The sequence below is a fragment of the Aotus nancymaae genome, unplaced genomic scaffold (assembly GCF_030222135.1).
Source record: "Aotus nancymaae isolate 86718 unplaced genomic scaffold, 86718_ANA_hifiasm-v0.15.2.pri h1tg000108l, whole genome shotgun sequence".
In the NCBI taxonomy this organism is placed as follows: Eukaryota; Metazoa; Chordata; class Mammalia; order Primates; family Aotidae; genus Aotus; species Aotus nancymaae.
Genome location: NW_026988523.1, coordinates 43,095,070 through 43,114,956, shown reverse-complemented (window position 1 = coordinate 43,114,956; position 19,887 = coordinate 43,095,070). Strand labels below are relative to the sequence as shown.

The 19,887-nt window shown below is 43.5% G+C and overlaps 1 protein-coding gene and 1 non-coding gene across 6 annotated transcripts in view; both read right to left on the bottom strand.

The window, feature by feature from the left end:
* The window catches only part of PBX1 (PBX homeobox 1), a 329,519-nt gene that overhangs the window by 240,388 nt on the left and 69,244 nt on the right, over positions 1 to 19,887 (bottom strand). Inside the window, exon 1 of one of the 5 annotated variants that reach the window (XM_012468898.2) lies at positions 9,556 to 9,571. The exons of the other annotated variants lie outside the window; for them this stretch is intronic. Within the exon in view, the coding sequence (XP_012324321.1) occupies position 9,556 (1 nt within the window). The 5' untranslated portion in view covers positions 9,557 to 9,571. Of the gene's footprint in view, positions 1 to 9,555; positions 9,572 to 19,887 lie in introns of those variants that run through there. 5 annotated transcript variants of the gene reach the window in all.
* On the bottom strand, positions 5,310 to 5,416 carry LOC135272345 (U6 spliceosomal RNA). Its single transcript, XR_010340506.1, has one exon. It is a non-coding gene; the product is annotated as a U6 spliceosomal RNA (small nuclear RNA).

Here is a 19,887-nt window from a genome sequence, read left to right as displayed (position 1 = left end):
CATGTTTAACAGCTGTTGTATTTGGAGAAAAAGCAGTCCCTAGTCCAAAGTCAGATTTGAAAAACGGCTTTATTAAGAGAAAGATTTACTGTATATGAACTCCAAGACTAGAAACTGGAGGAGGAGCAGCTGAGAGAGACAGATCTGCCAGACGGAGAGCCCAACTGATTCCACTGGCTGATGTTACCTCTTGGCAAGATACACTGACCCACACAACATCCTGGACGGTGAAGCCTTTGGGTATTAACTCTTTAATAACAGTCTGGAGTCGCCAAAGTTCAGAACTGATTTTATAAATGGCACTTTTATCCTAAAACAGTTTATTTCAGTAAATTCATGTTACTTGGCATGTTATTTAAATATTTTTTAATCCATTCTTCTTTTCTGTTTTTAACTTCCAACTTTATCTCCATTTAGGATAAGAAACAAAAGCTGATAAACATTTTAGAGTTAGGAATTGTTTTGCCTGAGTTGCCCAAGACCACCTCATAGCCCAGGGTCTGCATTTTGTAAAAGAAGGTGGCAGAGTCTCTTAGAGGAACAGTCTGGGATCCTAAGATGAGCAAAATTTGGCACAAACCTCCTAATATAGACTGCTCCAAAGACACTGTTTAATACATAATAATAAAATTTCATTTGCTGTTTACTTTTTTCTGTACGGTCTGATATAGACTAGATAGGAGAAAGGCAATGAACTAGTAGGAAATAAAAGTGGATCCACCAATAAATTGAAAGAAACAGAAATTTCACTGTGATTCCTGTAGAATTAACTTGTAAAGACGAGTAAAATCCCCCATGGCTTTCATCTAATGTATGAAACGAAAACCAGAAAGCAGCTGGTCAGCTTTTAACTATCCATTAGAAGCATGATGCCAAAAAGAAGCACTCCATGTAGAAAACGAGGGACATCACCAACATTTAGGAGATAAGAGAAAGGGCTTGGCTGCTGGCCTCAGAGAGCTTACAGTCTATTTACAAAAGAAAGAATTGTGAAGGGAATCCCAAAGTTAAACTGAACCCAAAGAATATATAAGCAATAAATATTGTAAGTGAGTCAAGCTGCTCTCAACGGTTATCAGGGATTCCCAGCTGTACCCTACACAAGAGCCATCAGACCACAGTGATTTTATGCAAAGGCTTTAACGTCATGTGGACGTGAATTTAAACCCCAACCATGCCACTTACTGGCTACATAATTTTGGACATGAATCTAACCTCTCAAAACTCATCTATAAAATATATGTGATAATTTCGATTCTTCATTGGCTATTTGTAAGAATTTAATTAGATTAAGATATATAAAGTAACTCGGTAGTATACCCAGCATGTAATAAGTATCCAAAAGGTTTTAAATTAAAAGAAAAAAGCCAAGATATTAGCTCATGTGCCCACTGGAAACAAAGTGCTGCAGACTGACATGGAAGCAGATAACTTGCTTTGGCACATGGTGGGAGGTCACATTCTGGAATTTAAAAATGCTGCCCTATCTGCAGTAAGCCACATATCTGGTTCCTGCGTGGACTGGCTAGAAAGTGAGCCAAAGAGAATGAAGAAAACCGACCTCTTCACCAAAAACTAAGTTTTCCCATCCTCTTCTAGAATATACACCCCGAACCTTGCCCTTTCTTTTGACTAGGTGGAGTCTCCATTCCATCTTCCAGCACGACATCACGTCAGCATTGCTCTCCTTCCGATACTAAATCTGGTCAGTAAATGGCATCACCCTGTCACGCGGGTATGGAGAGCGTCTGCAACGCCCCATTTAACTGCTCTGTGCTCCTATCTTCGGGCTTCATTAGCATATTTCAGCAGTGCCTTGATGGATGAAGATGGATGGGGCAACATCATCCTTGGTGAAATCACTGTTTCATCAAGGTTAAACCAGCCTCAAGCTTCACCACCTCCCTTTGTTTGGCTAGGTTTCTAATAACAAAATTAACGGCAGAATTAATGCCCAGGAGGCTCCCAGTGAAATATACTGATGCCCTGAGAATGAAGCTTTATCCTGGACCTCCCAGTTTATAATCCATCAATCAATTGCTTCCATACTTTATCTTAAAATAAAACATCACCTCCATCATAGCAGATGCTGGCTTCTCTATCCTTTCATCTGAAACAACTGGGCTGGGTAAAAGAGTAAGAGGTGGCTCATTACCTTAGAACGATCCTAGTGACCCCCGTCCAAGCAGAGAGCAGAGACTGTGTCTTTCCAGTCTCCAGAACTAGACTGTGAGCTCCTTGAAGGCAGACAGTTTGTGTTCTATTTCCTTTTAACATCTCATTTTCTATTTTTCTGTGAGGTAAAGAGCACATGTTCACTAAGTCCTTGCTGATATTAAGGGAACTACATTCACCATAATAAAAAAACACCTAATCAGATAAGTAAATGCATACTGAACACTTACTGTCTACCAAAGACTTCATGGGGCCAGGTTAGAGTGTTATCCTAGGCCTCAGGACCTTAGGAACTACCCTGACAAGTTTCAACAACATCCCTAAAGAATATGGTCTCCTAATCAACCACTGAGACATACCTGGATGTTTCTCCATATGAAAATGAAGATCCTCTGAATGTCCTGGTCTGAGAACAAACTGAGAAATAAAGTCAGTGAGAGAAGTGAAATATCTGGGGTCACATCTAGGTTCCATTTTAGTTCCATGTCCCATTCACAGTTCCATCCCCTTGGCAAGACACTTCCGCTTGCTGGGACTCAGTCTCTACCAAATCGAACAAGCCTGCACTTGGTTCTGTCAGTTCTGAAATGGGGTCACAACAAACTCTGCACGTGCACCTTCTCAGAGCTGGCGATGGAAATGCGGAAATGCACGCAAGTCCCCGAAAAACAGGCAGCGTGGAAATAAACAGTACAAGATGGGGCTTATCCTGTGAAAGGAGAACACGCTAACCTGGATGTTCACATAATTCGTTTTAACAAACTGAAAGGAGGAAAAAAAAAACAAAACACAATGAAAGACCCACCAAAAAGCAGTAAGCATGTTATATAATTAATCAAGACACTTTACCCTACTGGACCTCAATGTTACAGGGGTATTGCTGAGCATCAAAAGCTTAAAGTTTATCAAGTGTTCTAACTTCCTTAAAGGAAGGGTGTTAGCTCAATACCAAACGTCACCCTGAGCATGCAAAGCCCAACCCAATCGGTGATATTTGTCAGGGAAAGGAGGCCAATCCAGATGTCCACGCCATTTGGAGGGAGTGGACACAATAAAATCCTTTCTTGCAGTGTTCTCTTGACTTAGAATAAAATTCGGAATTCTTGAAATTCACAAGAAGAGTTAAGTACTAGAAACAAGACACATTAGCCTTGAAGTTATCCCTCAGGCCTGTACCCTTGTGTCCTCTTCATTAAGTGCCTCCGCAGTGAATAGCTGAGGGAAGGCAACTGAGTCAGGCTAGACCTGAAGCTACACCATAAGCTGCCTTTGGTGGCAACCGAGGCTTCTGCCCTGAGTCACAGAGAGGAAACCCATGGAACTAGGGCACAGGAGGACGAGTCATTTCCAGCCCTAGCCAAGGGGGAGGGCAGCTGAGCAAGCGGGAGGGCAGCTGAGCAGGCATGTCTGAGGCAGGAAAATGGCCTGGCTGCTTTACTGGTCCAGATGAGGTCACTGGATGGCCTCTAGGTTTGAGCTAGCTTCTTAGGTACCACAGTGGGAGTTGATGGGCCCTTAACGACAGACAGATTGATGAATGGACCCCACTCCCATTTCTCTTCTTCTTTCCCCTTTTCTTCTCTCTCCTTCCTCCCTGCCCCCAACGGCCAAGGACAGCACTAAAATCAGTATGACAAGTCTGCTGTGGCACATGGCCAGGGAATGTGACTGTCAGAGGCAGCTCAGAGAGGACACAACTGGAAGAACAGGTGGTGTGGAATTTTAGAACCACACTGCCTTAAACATTCTGCTCAAAGTCCCAGAATGGTTGCTTTGATGGGAGCTTTTTGAGAGATGGTCCCTCTCTGCATAGAGAATAAGAAATGGGTGAGGATGATAGTGTCCTGGAGAGGCTCTAACTTTGGCAGCTCCAAGCGTCTTAAGCAAACAAGTCCTCCTCTGACAGAGGTCAAGCCATTAACATCTGTTTTCCCAGAATACTGGTGCCTGTGTTTGCTTTAAGACGCAAGGAACTAGCCAAGCATGGTGGCTCATGCCTGTAATTCCAGCAGTTTGGGAGGCTGAGCCAAGTGGATTGCCTGAGCTCAGGAGTTCTAGACCAGCCTGGGCATTATGACGAAACCCTGTCTCTACTAAAATACAAAACAATCAGCTGGGCATGGTAGCAGACGACTGTAATTCCAGCTGCTTAGGAGGCTGAGGCATGAGAATTGCTTGAAGCTGGGAGGCGGAGGTTGCAGTGAGCTGAGATTGTGCCATTGTACTCCAGCCTGGACGACAGAGCGAAACTCCATCTCAAACAAAAAAAGACATGAGGAATCACTGAAAATAACTATGAACTGTCCTTTGTGCTAGTGTCATCACATCGTTTCCCAGCACGTATGCTGCACAAGGAGCAATCTGCCGAGTGGAGCATTTATACCGTAGTCCATACGAGTAATTCCCAACCCCTGAACTACCTTGTTCTGAGAAATAGGTCAATATCATCATCGTTCTAGCTGGGGAAACTGAGGAATGAGAGCTTTTACCTGGACTTCGATGAGAGGCCAGTTTAGAACCCAATGCGTTCCCCATTTGGATCTTTTTGCCACTCTGCATAATAGCAGACATACAAACGTAAACAGAGCAGACAAGATGCAAGGGCCTTCTTTCAACCCCACTGACCCACCTAGCACATCCAGGCCTTCAGGAGCCAGGCTGAGATCTGTTTGGGGAACATTCACTGATATCACAATTTTGAATTCTAAAATTCAAGTATTGTCAACACCTAAACCCTCAGACTCTCCTTGGTGGCTTTCCACCTACTCCAGCCCCTCTGGCTTTGCCAGGCGCTTATCTACACCATCAGGCCATAGGATTTTTTTTTTCAATATAGAACACAGCTGGGTACAGTGCCTCACACCTGTAATCCCAACACTTTTGAGAGGCTAAGGTAGGAGGATCACTTGAGCCCAGGAGTTTGAGACCAGCCTAGGCAACATAGTAAGATCTCATCTCTACAAAAAATAGAAAAAATTAGCTGGGCATGGTGGTGCATGCCTACAGTCCCAGCTAACAGGGAGGCTGAGGTGGGAGGATCCCTTAAGCCCAGGAGGTCAAGGCTGCAGAGAGCCATGGTCATGCCACTGCACTCTAGCCTGAGTGACAGAGCAAGACTCTGTCTCAATAAATAAATAAATAAGGAACACTTCACCAATTTGCACGTTATCCTTGAGCAAGGGCCACGCCAATCTTCTCTGTATCATTGGAACTTCAGTATATGTGCTGCCAAAATAAGCACAGGCCACAGGATTTGGATCTCATTTTGGAACTAATGGTCTCTTCCAAACAAATCATCCTGCTTCTCTGTACAACTGTCTCATCATCCAGGAGATGGGAGCAAACCATCCTAACTGATTCTGTATGGATTAAGAAACCACTAAAATAATCAACCATCTAGGCGCCCAGCATCAAAAGCAGAGAGATCGCTCATCTTTTCCAACCTAAACAGAGGGAAATAAAGGCTCTTCATTTAGGAGGCTAAGACCAAGGACAAAAACCAAGACGTTGAAGTTTGGAATAAACAGGGTAACCACAATGCTCTCCTTCTTGTCCCAACTTCCTGCTCTTTAATCATGGAGAGGAGGTGAACAGCAACAATTACTTTACCCTTGCTGTAGGCCAAATGGAACTAGCACCTCTTTTAACCTTCCAGCCCATTCTGTAAAGCAGATATTGCTATCCCTTACAGACCAGAGCACTAAGGTTTGAATGGAACAAGCAGCTTGCATAAAGCCACATTGCTGGTGGTAAAAGAGATAAGGACTGAACTAAGGCCTTCTGATGCCAAGCCTGCACTCTGGCTACTATTCAACTCCTGTAGAGAAAAAACAGGCCGGCAGTACCTACTCATCCCAGGACGGGAAGGGGGAGTATGCACACTCCCTTTTTCTTGCTGCCAAATAATATCTTCCTTAAGCATTCAGTTCCAAACACTTCCAATGTTCCATGTACACAACTCCCAAGAACAGTAAAGGCTGGCACTCTGACCCCAGAGGCCTCTGCCAAGCAAGCCCCTTTTAGAATCTGTAGTGAGCAGGTGACCTCATTGAAGAGTGTCACGTGTGAGGGTGACGGTCAGAGCTGGGAGAAAGGGCAAACCAGCAGGGATCGCCTGCCTTTATCTCTCCTGAGTGCTTTGTTCCTCGGGCCTCAGAGCACAATCAGTAGTCACGCTCTGCTCCACTTGTCATTTTCACCCACGGTGTGAGTATATGTGTGACTATATGTGTGTGTCCTTATCAGAAAACCAGCAGCTTTATATTCACACATGCAGAGTAAAGGCTTGCACTCAGTAGAGGCAGCACCCAGAGGGGTCTAGCACTTTCCAAAGATTCCCCTTCTGGCTTATGAGTCAACGTGCCAGTGCACAGTATCTTCAAAGGGGAAACTGAGGAATGCTATGGAAGAATCCCTACTCAGCCCAAGGGAGCTTGGAAACGACTCACTTTAAAACATGCACTTGTGTATTTTTCCACCCTGGTTTATAATGTTTTCCTGCCTCTCCCTATGGCTAGGGTGGAGAGCGACCCGTAGAAGCCATCTGTATTTTCCAGCAGACCAAGCAGGAAGAGGGTGACCACGCTGCCGCTGTTGCTAGGCAGCACGACTATGTCCATTCTCTGCTGCTTGGCAACCAGCATTTCCCATCACATATACACACAGCCACAGCAGCAGCACGGGTCCCCTTAACTGTTGCCTTACAGCTTTCAAAGAAAACGGCTGAATCTCAAAGGAACTTAGCAATATTAACAGACCCCACTCAATATTCCACTGATATTGAGATGGCCCCCAGAGCACAGTGGCCCTATTTAATCCCTTTGGTGATGCTTGAGTTTGCACCTGATGGTTGCACAAATCTTCTACTGAGTGCAGTGATGTGCCAGAGAGATGAGTAAAGATCTCGAGTCAGAGAGCTTGAACTTTCGGAGAAGAAAGCCTGTTCTGTCTGCCCCCATACCTCTGAAGAACCGACTGGTGAAATAATCTGCTCCCCAGGACCCGCCATCTAGTGAACTAGGACAAAATAAAGGCTACATACCTTAAATGGTGATGTTTCTTTCTGTGGTCCCCAACCAAATGTCAGTGGAACTTGGCAGGCCTCTCCTCACTGAGGGCAAACTTGTCCCACAGTCCTCCTAACCTCATTGGTCACAATCTGTCACTCCTCAGCAGCAGGGCCAAAGTTATCAACTTACTGTGCAAATCAAATAGCTGTCTATTGAATAACAGGACTCCCTCACCCTGTCTTCTGCCTTTGGTTGATTAAAAAAAAAAAAAAAAAAAAGGGCCGGGCACGGTGGCTCACGCCTGTAATCCCAGCACTTTGGGAGGCCGAGGTGGGTGGATCACGAGGTCAAGAGATCGAGACCATCCTGGTCAACATGGTGAAACCCCGTCTCTACTAATACAAAAAATTAGCTGGGCATGGTGGCGCGTGCCTGTAATCCCAGCTACTCAGGAGGCTGAGGCAGGAGAATTGCCTGAACCCAGGAGGCGGAGGTTGCAGTGAGCCGAGATCGCGCCATTGCACTCCAGCCTGGGTAACAAGGGCGAAACTCCGTCTCAAAAAAAAAACAGATGCCCAAAGTCCCACAGGAAGTTAGCATCCCAGTAGGCATTTGAACTCAGGAGCCCCCCGGCTTATAATCAACGCCCTCAGATACCATATGACCAGCCCCATCACTTTCAGGCTAGGCCCACATAAGAATCATGTTAATCCATTTTTACTTTCAGTTTTACTTTGGTCAAATTTTTTTTTTTTTTTTGAGACATAATTTCACTCTTGTTGCCCAGGCTGGAGTGCAATGGCACAATCTCGGCTCACTGCAACCTCCACTTCCCAGGTTCAAGTGATTCTCCTGCCTCAGCCTCCCAAGTAGCTGGGATTACAGGCATGCACCACCACACCTGGCTAATTTTGTATTTTTAGTAGAGATGGGTTTCTCCATGTTGGTCAGGCTGGTCTTGAACTCCTGACCTCAGGTGATCCACCTGCCTCGGCCTCCCAAAGTGCTGGGATTACAAGCATGAGTAGTCCAACTTTTTAATATGTTAACTTTTCAAACAATCCCTTTAGGAGGCACTACACAGAGTTCGGCTCTGCCCATCAGGGAAAGCAGTCTGTTAATAACATCAAGGGCATATGCGTTTTCTTCTAAACCTCTCCATGGGATTTTACAAAATTCTCCAAGCATCGTTCCGATTAGAGTCTGAATTCAGTGAGATCATCCAAAGTGATAACCTCATTGCTATTTCATTTTCTTCTCGGCCCCAGCTGGAGAATTTTTCCCCTCATTAAAATTAACGAGGTCAGTTTCCCAAGCTCAAGATACTAAGCACTCCTGTTGGTGGAGTTTTGTTTCTTAAATGGAGCTACATTTCTATAAGTGCAAAGTCATACTAAGCGTCATTTACTTTACTGCTGTGTAATAAGAAACCAAAATGGAAGTCCTAAGCTATCCTCCTACCGTAGCTTACGCTTCAGTGGCCACACGCAAACACACAAACCACATCTCCCCATGGTTTCTCCCCATTCTGGCCACAAAAGAAACCTCACCACAGTTTAGAATCAGCAGCTTGGTGGAAAATATAAAAAATTCAGGCCTTCTATCCGGGTGCAGGGCTCACGCCTGTAATCCCAGCACTTTGGGAGGCCGAGGCCGGCGGAACACCTGAGGTCAGGAGTTTGAGACCAGTCTGACCAACATGAAGAAACCCCGTCTCTACTAAAAATACAAAATTAGCTGGACGTGGTGGTATATGCCTATAATCCCAGCTACTCGGGAGGCTGAAGCAGGAGAATTGCTTGAACCCAGGAGGTGGAGGTTGCAGTGAGCTGAGATCGTGGCATTGCACTCCAGCCTGGGCAACAAGAGCGAAATTCCGTCTCAAAAAAAAAAAACAAAAACACTCAGGCCTTCTAAGTGGCCAGGGGCTCTAGTGTTACAGCCAATTTGAGAAGAAAGCTGCAATCTCCCTGGGCATTTGTCAAAGCCGTGATGAGAAGTCGAGAAGATTTCGGTCTCCTTCTCAAGGTCCTCTCTGCAGCCAGGAACAAGGTGACCAGATATCCAAAGTGCAGTGCGGCCTTAGTAGTCATAAAACACCCCAACCCCACCAAAAATCAAGAAGACACACTAGGTCAGAGAGTAAAAACTGTGCTTCCTATTACAACTCTGATGAGAGGGAACACGAGAAAATGATAAGAATAAAAAGCCAATTTCATAAATGAGGTGGAAAGGCACTCGACAAGGCAACTAAAAATATACACTTCCCACATACAACAAACAAGCTGGGCTCATGCACCTCGTTCCAAGCCGAAATCAAATGCTTTCAAGATGGTCATGGAGAAATGAAAATAGCCTTGTTCAGACTTACTCTTTCAGTCATCCTTTCAACATCCTTCTCCTTGGTTAACCCAAGAAACTTAGTTCCCCCACACCTGCCTCCATCTCTGTAGACCTGGGTTTCAATATCAATAAAATCTAACTGTAACTGAGATCAAAAGGAGAAAAAGAGAGAGAGAGAGAGATGCTGGGGGCCAGAACTAAAGCCTGGGAGGGGGTGCCCACTGACTCTAGGCCACCGGATTTGTCAAGGCCCATTTACCCAGGCCAGGCAGGGACTGGGGAGCTTGCAACGCCCATTGTTGGCTGATCAAAGTCCAATCAGAAAGTAAAGGAGGAATCCAGCCAGCCTCATGTGATCCAGCACAGGAAGCCAAGTCTAAAGAAAATGAGCTCTGCTTGTGAATAAAGTACACCAAGACATCTTTACTGAGCTTGCCACAGAGAGAGAGAGAGAGAACAAGCCAGAGAGAAGGGAGTCTGTTTGAAGCTGCATCCTAACGAACCTTAATCAGTTAATGCAGAAATCCTCCCAAGGAGTCTGGCTATAGGAGACACCGGTCTCTACTGAATCAAAATCTGTTATGTTGTAATATAATAGATGTAAATTAAAACAGAAAATCTATCATGCCTCTAATGTACCCTGATAGCTGAGTGTGTGGATCCGTCCGAGGAGAGGCACAGGAGGAAGGGTGATATATGGCGAGGCTGGATGGAGGGTGAAAAGCGTGGCGAGACGAGCGGGAGAATGGCGCAGCCCGTGCGCGCCTCAGACCCAAGGGCAAGAGACGAATAAATGTTGATTAGTGTTGATTTTGTCCGACAAACGCCTGTCGAGTGACAGTTGGGCTAAGCTGCACTGAAAGAGAACCATTAATCTTGGTCTGGTTTAAGTAGAGTATATTAATTTGTGTCATTTTTACTAAGTCGCGCTGAGAAAGGCCTCTCACTGCTTTGCATTTGACTGCTTTGGTGTTTAGCCTGGTTCCCCTCCCTCCCTCCTCGCCCCCCACTTTTTAAAACAGATACCATGGTGGCAGCGGTGGCAGCAGCAAATTCAAATGGCACAGCAGGGGAGCAGGGGACTGAGAGCTCCTCTCTTGGATTAAGAAAATAAACTCCCAGGGTGTTGGCATAGCAACAGCATTTCAGATGAACTGCTATATATTCAGTGATTAATAAATTAACATTTTTTACAGTTGTTCCTCCTTCCTCCCCACCCCCACCCTCACAATAAACCCCTTCCCCCACACACACTTCAACCTTCTCTGAGCTGCACAGCTTGCCTCTTAAAAGAATAAGGAAAGAAGGCGCAGAATATTCGCGGCCTTAGAGTTAACTGCTGCCCACAGTTGCCATCTCTACAGGCAGGCGACATGGCCCGTTGTCACCTATAAGGCTAAGAATAGGCTGCAGGATCCATGGGCAGGTATACATAGAACCATGTGCACATGGTTCGTGGAACCTGGCACTCTCCAAGATTCTGACAGCAGCAGGCGTCACCCTCAAAATCTGGGGTCTTTCCAGGTCCTGATGGGATAGGAAATAGCTGAGAGTTATCATTTCTCCCAAGAACAAAGACCCCAAACCATGTCTGAGGGAGTCCTGACCTTGCCCAATTATGCTGCGTAAAAAGAAAGTTTGTGTCTATCAGATGGTGTTGTTGTATTAATGGGAAGTCAACACTTCCTTTTTGAGCTTACGATCCTCCACCAGACAGTTCAACTAATTTGGGCAATTCATATTGCGGAAATGAAACCCAACGAGCATTGTGGGAGGGGCAAAAGAACAAACTGATTTTAAGCACTGCCATAGCAGTTGGGTCCAGGCAGTTTCAACAGTACCCCAAGCTCATAAAGCCCTCTCTTTCCAAGGCTTTCATGAAATAATACACGCTTTAGGAGATAAGGAACAGGGAAGTGATAAGTTTTGTTTTCCATAGTTCTTACCCGTATCGGTGTTTTATTATAACCATCCTCTTAGTCCTAGGTAAGCGTCAGCTAGTGTAGGGGCCAGGCAGCGCTGCAGAAGGTCAATGGCGCTAATCTCAACCTTTGAAACTCACCTGGCCACAGCATCCCTCAAGAAGCCTCTGGCCAAATCTCCCAGAAAACCCAGGATCACAGGCTCCAGGAGGGGAAACACTCAGTGAGCAATACTGGAACTACCTCCAAACAAGAAGGAAAAGCCTTACTCTGTGCAGGTCCAGAAGGCAAAGCTGGCACTAAAGACTTAGCATTACAGGTGGTGGGGAGCTGGCTCACAAGGAAGAAACTGCTCATCCACGGCTGCGCCACAGCAGAGCTGGACAGGGCCACCCGGGACTGTTTCCTTCCTCAGCTGAATGGAAGATTAAATTACATAACCTTTTAGGTAGCTCAAGGCCACTGCTGGAGGGTGAAGGAAATAAATAATAACAACAACAACAAATATACTATGAGGCTTAACATGCACTAGGCACTGTTTTAATTGCTTTCTGTGTCTTAACTCCAAGATAGATACCTATGAAGTAGATGCCACTATTATCCTTCCTATTACATAGATTAGGAAACTGAAGCAAAGAAAGGTTAAACGATGTGTCCAAAACAACAACATGTAAATGAAGGAGCTGGGATTCAAACCCTGGCCGCCAGAGTCTAGAGTCCGCGCTCTTAACCACAACATGCTACTTCTCCTTGTATAATACATGAAATCTGCAGGGAAAGGTTCAGGTAATTCAGTATTCATGATGACGTACACCATTCAAATTCTACCAGATCCAAGAAACAGTCCATCCTGAGACCCCAAATAAGAACCAAATGGACCTGGCAGTGAAAATACTAGTAATAGAAAATGATGCAACTATTAACAGTCTAAAGAGAGAGAGAGGCCAGGTGCTGTGCCTCACGCCTATAATCTTAGCGCTTTGGGAGGTCAAGGTGGGCGGATCACCTGAGGTTAGGAGTTCGAGATCAGCCTGGCCAACATGGCAAAATCCCATCTCTACTAAAAATACAGAAGTTAGCCAGGTGTGGTGGTGTGCGCCTGTAATCCCAGCTACTTGGGAGGCTGAGGCAGGAGTATCGCTTGAATCCAGGAGGCAGAGATTGCAGTAAACCAAGATAGTGCCACTGCACTCCAGCCTGGGTGACAAAAGCAAGACTCCATCTCAAAAAAAAAGAGGGCGAGAGAGAGACAGGAGAGATGGTTGTGAAGAAAGGAAGTCACTAACACCATCCATTGAGGACTTTCTACACCGAGGATGTTATAGTGGACTGACCAGGCAAACTGGTTTTGAGTCCCAGCTATGCCACTAACTGTATGACCTTAAGCAAACTGATAGCCCTCTATGTTTTCTTATCTATAAAGCAAAATTGGGGGTTGCTAAAGTCTCTTCTAGGTCTTAACTCTACATGAACCCTAGGGTCTAGACACCATAAAATCAATTTCCCACTTTGTGGATGACTTCCAGAGTCACCTTATTTATACCCTTTTGTACGTCCATGTTTACTGCTCAATCACCATCAAAGCTCTGGGGTGCACCAATGAGTTCATGGTTACAATATCCTCTAGACCATAAATACCACATGTCCAATGTGTCCGTACCATTGATTCTTCCTGGTGTATCAATCATGATAAAGGACTAGTTATAAGTGTGCTGGGGAGGTTGATATAAAGCCACCAATTGAGAAAAAAAAACCCAAACACATAGTTTGCACAGTGCTGACTCCACGGTGGGCATTCTGCATGCTCTATACGAAGAGTACATCTCTAATTCTTGAAATTATTCATGGATTATGAAACTATATACTCAAGGTCATTGATGTCGGCTTTTCGTCCTACTCCTGTATCCAATACATCTTTTTCAAGATTTATTACCTGAATCTGAGAGCCACGTTTTCTGCCTTCTCTGTTGCTTACATCCAGAGAAATTTAAGTTTGTTCAGAAAGCACTTTGAATGCTGTTGGAAAAAAAAGCCCCTCACTAGGTTGATGAAACTATTTGTTTTGTTTTAACCAGAACTTTTATCTAACACCTAAACCAGATGGTGGCTTTTAAAAGGTATCTTAAACCACAAAACCAAACAAAATAAAAAACAACACAGTAATAGTGAGATTACCAGTTATGTAAATTAAGGCTGTGCTGTGAACCTAAGGACAGGTGTGCCAGCTCTTGCTTCTCTCAACTCAGCGCCTGACTTCCTCCTCGCCCTCCCCTGAAATCAGAATAGCTGCGACTTTAATTCCTTGGGAAAATGGGAAGCACTGCATAACGAAGATGAAGGGGGCGAGGGTAGCCGGGGCACTAAATGATACTTCCCTGCTTTGTAACTTCAACTCCAGTGCAGCCATGTCAATGAGGTGCCGTGAGGCTATTAATGGCTAGGCTGCAGCCGGGTCCTGTCGTTTCAGGGCAGAAGGGTATTAGGTCAGCCCCAAGTAATCATGGTGATAACAATAACAATATTAGTATTTATCCAGAGAGGGGGTGGTCTGAAGGGAATCACATTAAATTCAAGAGGACTCAGATAAAATGATGCTAAGGGTCAGACTAAATCTAACAACAGCCTGTGATTTGTGGCTTACGCCACTGCTCTAATTTGCCTCTCTACGGCTGATGGCCCATGAAGGTGAGGGGTGTTATTGAGCACTGCCCAGGCTCCGCTTGTGGAACAAGCAAGTCATATCGTGGCTTGCCCAGCTCCTGACTCCGCTGCAACCAACTGCTCTTCTAAAATAATGTTTCTTAATATGAAAATTGTCGAAGATGGCCCAAATCTGTTCCAATTCCTTAATTCGTATTAGTTTCCTTCACGTGCTACAATAGCTGATTTACCAATTTCATATGCACATTAATTGCTGTACTCTTGTTTGTTTAAAGTGTATCTGGATGCATCTGTCTACAAAAATAATATGTCTTGTTTATATATTATCTATTGTAGATTGTAAACAGTAATGGCAGGGACTGTCTTTTCTCTATCATACTTGTAAATATGCCCAGAGGCTAAGCAGAAATGAGCTTCTCCAATAACTAAAATAAATAATGAATTAAGCAAGTGGACTTGTCACTTTCCATGTGGATTATTTATGCTTTGTATCTTACACCTCAGTAAAAGGGTCAATGCAGAGTGAGAGCTTTTAGTTTCCTCTTTTACTTAATTTTTTGCTTCTCTTTTTATTACTTGAATCTGAGAGCCATGTTTTCTGCCTTCTCTGTTGCTTCTATCCAGAGAAATTTAAGTTTGTTCAGAAAGCACTTTGAATGCTGTAGGGGAAGAAAAAAAAAGCCCCTCTCACTAGTTTTGTGAAACTATTTGTTTCGTTTTAACCAGAACTTCCATCTAATACCTAAACCAGATGGTGGCTTTTAAAAGGTATCTTAAACCACAAAACCAAACAAAAACAAAAACACAGAAACAGTGAGATAACAGTTATGTGCATTAACCTGCAAGAAAAAGAAAGAGCCACTCTGTGTATCAATAAGGTGAATATATTGCTCCTTCTCCCCTCTCCCAACACACACTCTCAACTTCTGCGAGGTCCCCAGAGCTCCCTGATGCAGCTCATGTGCTATTTCATGATCCACTCTGCCAGCGACATCATGCTACCTGGAAAGCTGCTAGAGCTGCTAGCTTTACAGTAAGGTGAGTCTTGCCAACTCTCAGGCTTGTGTGTGATGATGCTAAATGCTCATCATTCTTATTTTACTATGAACTGTGAAGGGAATTATTAAGAACGTTATCAAAGCAAAGATCCAAAGATCGCATAAGACCATAATTGCCAAGTACCTGGTAGGGCAATGCAACTCCCAGGAAAGATTATGGGCTTTGAAATCAGCAGCCTGAATGTAGTCACTTAGTCATAGAAGGTTCTATTTTATTTACTCTCTCTAGGACTCATTTTCCACATCTGTCAAGTGGGACTAATAATCCCTTTCCAGGTTATTCTGTGCACTTTATATAGATTATCTCATCTTACCTGCTTGGTAGGAATCTAGTACATGTTAGCTTTCTCTTTTACGAAGTATTTGGGTAACAGAAGAATGATTATCGAGTGTAGTATTACAGATTGATAGATATACTGATAGCAAATCATGGATTGCTACAGGCAGCCTAAATATAAAAACAGCATATGCACCAGTCAAATATGTGATCACCACACCACTCCTACAAATTGGAAAGACCAAGTGAAGATCTAACACAGAGCATTATCTGTCTCCTACGATGCCATATTACCCATCCATGTAAAACTCTCCACTCAGACTCTGGAAGCATAGAAAAGAAAAATACATTCAGGGTTCTTTTTCACGTCATCCAAGAACAAATCATGGCACATTTCTGTCTAGGCCCATGCCAAAAGACTCTCAGATCTGAATTCTTTTCCCCAGTAAAAGCAACAGCGTCAGCCACGTAGAGTGCCCTGAGCATCACCCCACGGGTCACAAGCACTTGGTTTTCGAATGACTTTGCAAAATAACATTAGGAAAAATCTTACATTATTTTGGGGTGATTTTATTCACCTTTCTGAAAAAAATGCTTTTATTGATAGCATTTCTCATATCATCTGTGATTTTTGGCATACTCGTTCACACTGTCTTTCAAAAGAGAAACAGTCAAAATATTGCCTATAAAAAAATATATAAATATATGTAGTCATATATACAAGAATCCCAAATGTGGTTAAGAGAACAGATTACAGAAACTCCTACCTTTTTATCAAAGAATTGGCAAGCCAACCTTCTTGTTGGAAAAAGAATTAAGAAATTTGGAGATAGAGCCTCACCACCTGTCCACATTTGCCAACTGAGGTCTCCACTATGGCTACAGCCATGTTTTACAGAAATGTTGAAGTGGCTTGATGGGAAATCAGTTTGACAGTAAAACCTTTCAAATAATTTCTGTTTTAAAAAACTAACAAATTGTAGCAAAGGTGAGGCCCAACTGATGGCTGGGAGATGTGGGTTTTCATCCCATGTGCACCAATAAAAGATGAGTGATCTTAGCAAGACACATGCCCCTTTGGGTCTCAGTTTCCCTAAGAATGTAATCAGTGCACTAGACTCAGTTCTGTGACTCCCTTTCAGGATTAATATTCCATGAGTCATGGAGAAGGAAGGTTTGGTCTGCTGGGTCTTAAAGACACACAGAGAGGACTGAAAAATGCACATGGTAACCTGTCAAAACCATGCCCGTGAAGGAATTCCAAAGAGAACACTGACATGCAGAGGAAGAGCCCTTCTTACCCTTCCATCTTGCCACAGTGTTTACTATGCACCCAACAACTCACAAAGCGCCATATTTAACTCAAAATGCTTAGCACTAATGTTTTTTTTTTAGTTTTAGGTCATGAGTATCAGCTTCTTCCCATTCTTTGGAACAGGTCCACAGAGACATGGCAAATGATTAATGTAGAGACAGACACAGCATTCTAACAGAGCCTCATGAAAAAAAGAGAAAACAGTGCCACAGATGACCAGGGCAAGGGCCACAGTAGTGGCCCCAGCTGAGTGTTTGAGGTCAGTCCAAACAAGCATTGACTTAAAGAACCTTGCGTGAGATGTCATTCTGCTCTACCCTAAGAAACGATGGAACTGTTGCCATGGCAACAAAGGTACTTGAGAGGGACATGAGCAAAGGGAGACTTAAAAAGAAAAAGACAATATGTGGCCTAAACAAAAATATGTGACGGTGTAAGGGGTGCTGTAAAGCCTTTACTGCCACTTGTTAAGGAAGACCTGTATAGCTCACTCGTGAGTAATAAGGCGGTCAACCCAAACTAAGGCACTAAAAATTTTATAGCACCCCACATATCATATATATCTAGATAGACAGAGAAAGAGAGAGATACATATATAAAGGACCTCCACAGATACACTCACAAACACGCAAGCAAATGTTGCTACTGATCTTGGCAATGCTATCTTCTAATAGAGTCATTACATTTACCAATATCCTTAATTTATCGGCTATCAAATTCCACATCCCATCAATTCAGTCCTTAAAAGGTTCAGAAAGCTCAGCTGCAATGAGAAGGAACCGTGATGGTTTCACAGGGAGTGCAGACTAGCAGGTGCATAAAGCCAGGATTCCCTGTTCTGGTGGTGACTCCACAGTTAATTTATTATTTCACAGTTGGATTAAATGCTCCCTACTGCCAACAAGGATTGTCAAGGTGACTGCTGGGACTCGAAGAAAGAGACCACTGTGACCCAGAGCAGGAGATAGGAGACTGTCGTGTTGCATGTTCTATATCCCTTACCTTACTCAAAAACTATGCTTCTACAGTTGTAAGCTGAGTTATAGCCTCATTAGATGACTATAGAACTAGAAAACATAGCAATTTAAACAAACCTGTAGTAAAGCTTTTCAGAGTAAAATTTTTAAAACATTTTTGTAAAGTAAATAATGACATTTTAAATTCTCCCCCAAATTTTGTTTCTTGTAGTTTTTCTCCAAGTGAGGTACTCATAAACCCAAGGGATTTCACTGAGCACTGTGCTAGGAACAGGTGTCCCCCAAAAACAATCAATGTATTTTTCTCAGTTACCTGAATCTAGAACCACGGGTTCATGCTGTATTCACTGTAATTTCCAGTTACTAGTTTCAAATATATGGTCACAGCAGAGAACCAGTTTGGGTAAACTCAGGGGCCTGAGCTTGCTCTTCTCTAACATGGTGATGTGTGAGAAAAATGAGAGATTATATGGATAAAGTTCTCCAAGCCCACTGAGAAAAAAAACAGAAAAGAGATGCAACGTATTGGTATTATTATTTCTACTGGGCCACTTCTGGAGCCCAGCCATGAAGGTCTGCCTGGCTTTTAAAGAGAGAAATGCTTGTCCCCCAATGAAAGGCCATCGTCCATTCCTTCCAGAGCTAAGAAAATAGTCTAGCTTTCCCAAAACATCTCCTCCATCACATTGGCTTCCTGTCTCTTGAGACTTCTTTCAAGAGAAATATTTCTTTTCACCAATATTCTAACTTTCCTGTTCATGAGGCTGCAGGTCCATCCTCAAATGTCACCACCTCTGACTCTACCATACCAAAGTGAAACAGGAGGCACCCCTTGCTGGACTGAACATGTATAGGCTTCAGGTGACACAACGATTAGGCCAAGCAATTGCTGGCCACGCATCTGTACCAACACACTCAAAAATCAATAGGGCATTTATAACAATGGAAGTTCACTGGCTTCCATTCTGTGAAGTGTTAAATGTGCCAAGGGACTGAGTTAAAGCTTTGGCTATGAAAGGGGACTGTGAGTTATGCTTCCTTTAAAAAACATTTGCAAATGGTTCATTTTTCCTTAAGGAAAAAAAGTGGGCATTTTCAATCAGGTGAGTGGAAGGACACACGCTCCGAGTGCATTTTGCTGAAGTTGTAAGTGCTTCTGAAACCCCTCCTGTCAAGGCATTAGTAATACAAGATTTAAGATGCCCAACTAATTTTTTCCAGCCACCAGCCAAAAGTAGATGCAGGAGGAGGTTAAAAGCTAAGTGTTTAATTAATATTAAATTTATAAGATTCTCTATCACTGAAAGCATTGTAAAATTGAAAAAGCAGTTAATTTTACGGTTGCTGTGTATTCCTCTGCTTTGATCTTTGATCTATGATATAAAATCACCGACTGTAAAGATTCCCCAGCTTTATTATACCTGTTAAATGGTGAGAAGGAAGAAAGAGAGGGGGAACCTCCAGACATGATGGGGAGCGAGGAGTGAGGCCCTAAAAGTGGTGATTAATGTTGCTGAGAAAATCTAAACACGAGAGGTTCAGAAAATAGCTTTTGATGAAGCCACCTACATACATGAGGATTCTCATCTTGCCCATTCTCTACATTCCAGTTTTCTAGAGTTTTAAGATGGGAAAACAGCAGTTACCTATCTCTGGCTTAAGACGAAATAGTAAAGCAGAAAATATTTAGGTTGGATTATGGAAGAATTTTCTGAAACTGAGAGTTTCCAAAGCGTAAACTCTTCACTGGAATAGATCACAGCATTGCCTTTCCTACAGCTAGAAATGCTTAAATTAGGTAAGTATGTGTCTGTCTTGAACAGTCTATACACTGATTCTGTCTTCCGAAGGCTCCACTTACCCACCCACTAGTAGAGACCAGGCCTGGCAAAGAAATGCTCGACTCCTGGGCAACAGGACCTCTTTAATTTAAGGCATTTTCAAAAGCCTGTGCTGATAAAGGGCAACGCAATAGGAACCAGAGGTAACAGGGAGGAGAACCTACCACTGAAAATGTTATCCTGAGAGAGGTTTTCCCAAGGTTTCAAAATACCATATTTCTGCCATCATGAGAGATGTTTGATTCACTCAATGGCAGCACACGTTATGAATCCTTTAAGATAAATGCATCTCAAATAAACTAACCATTC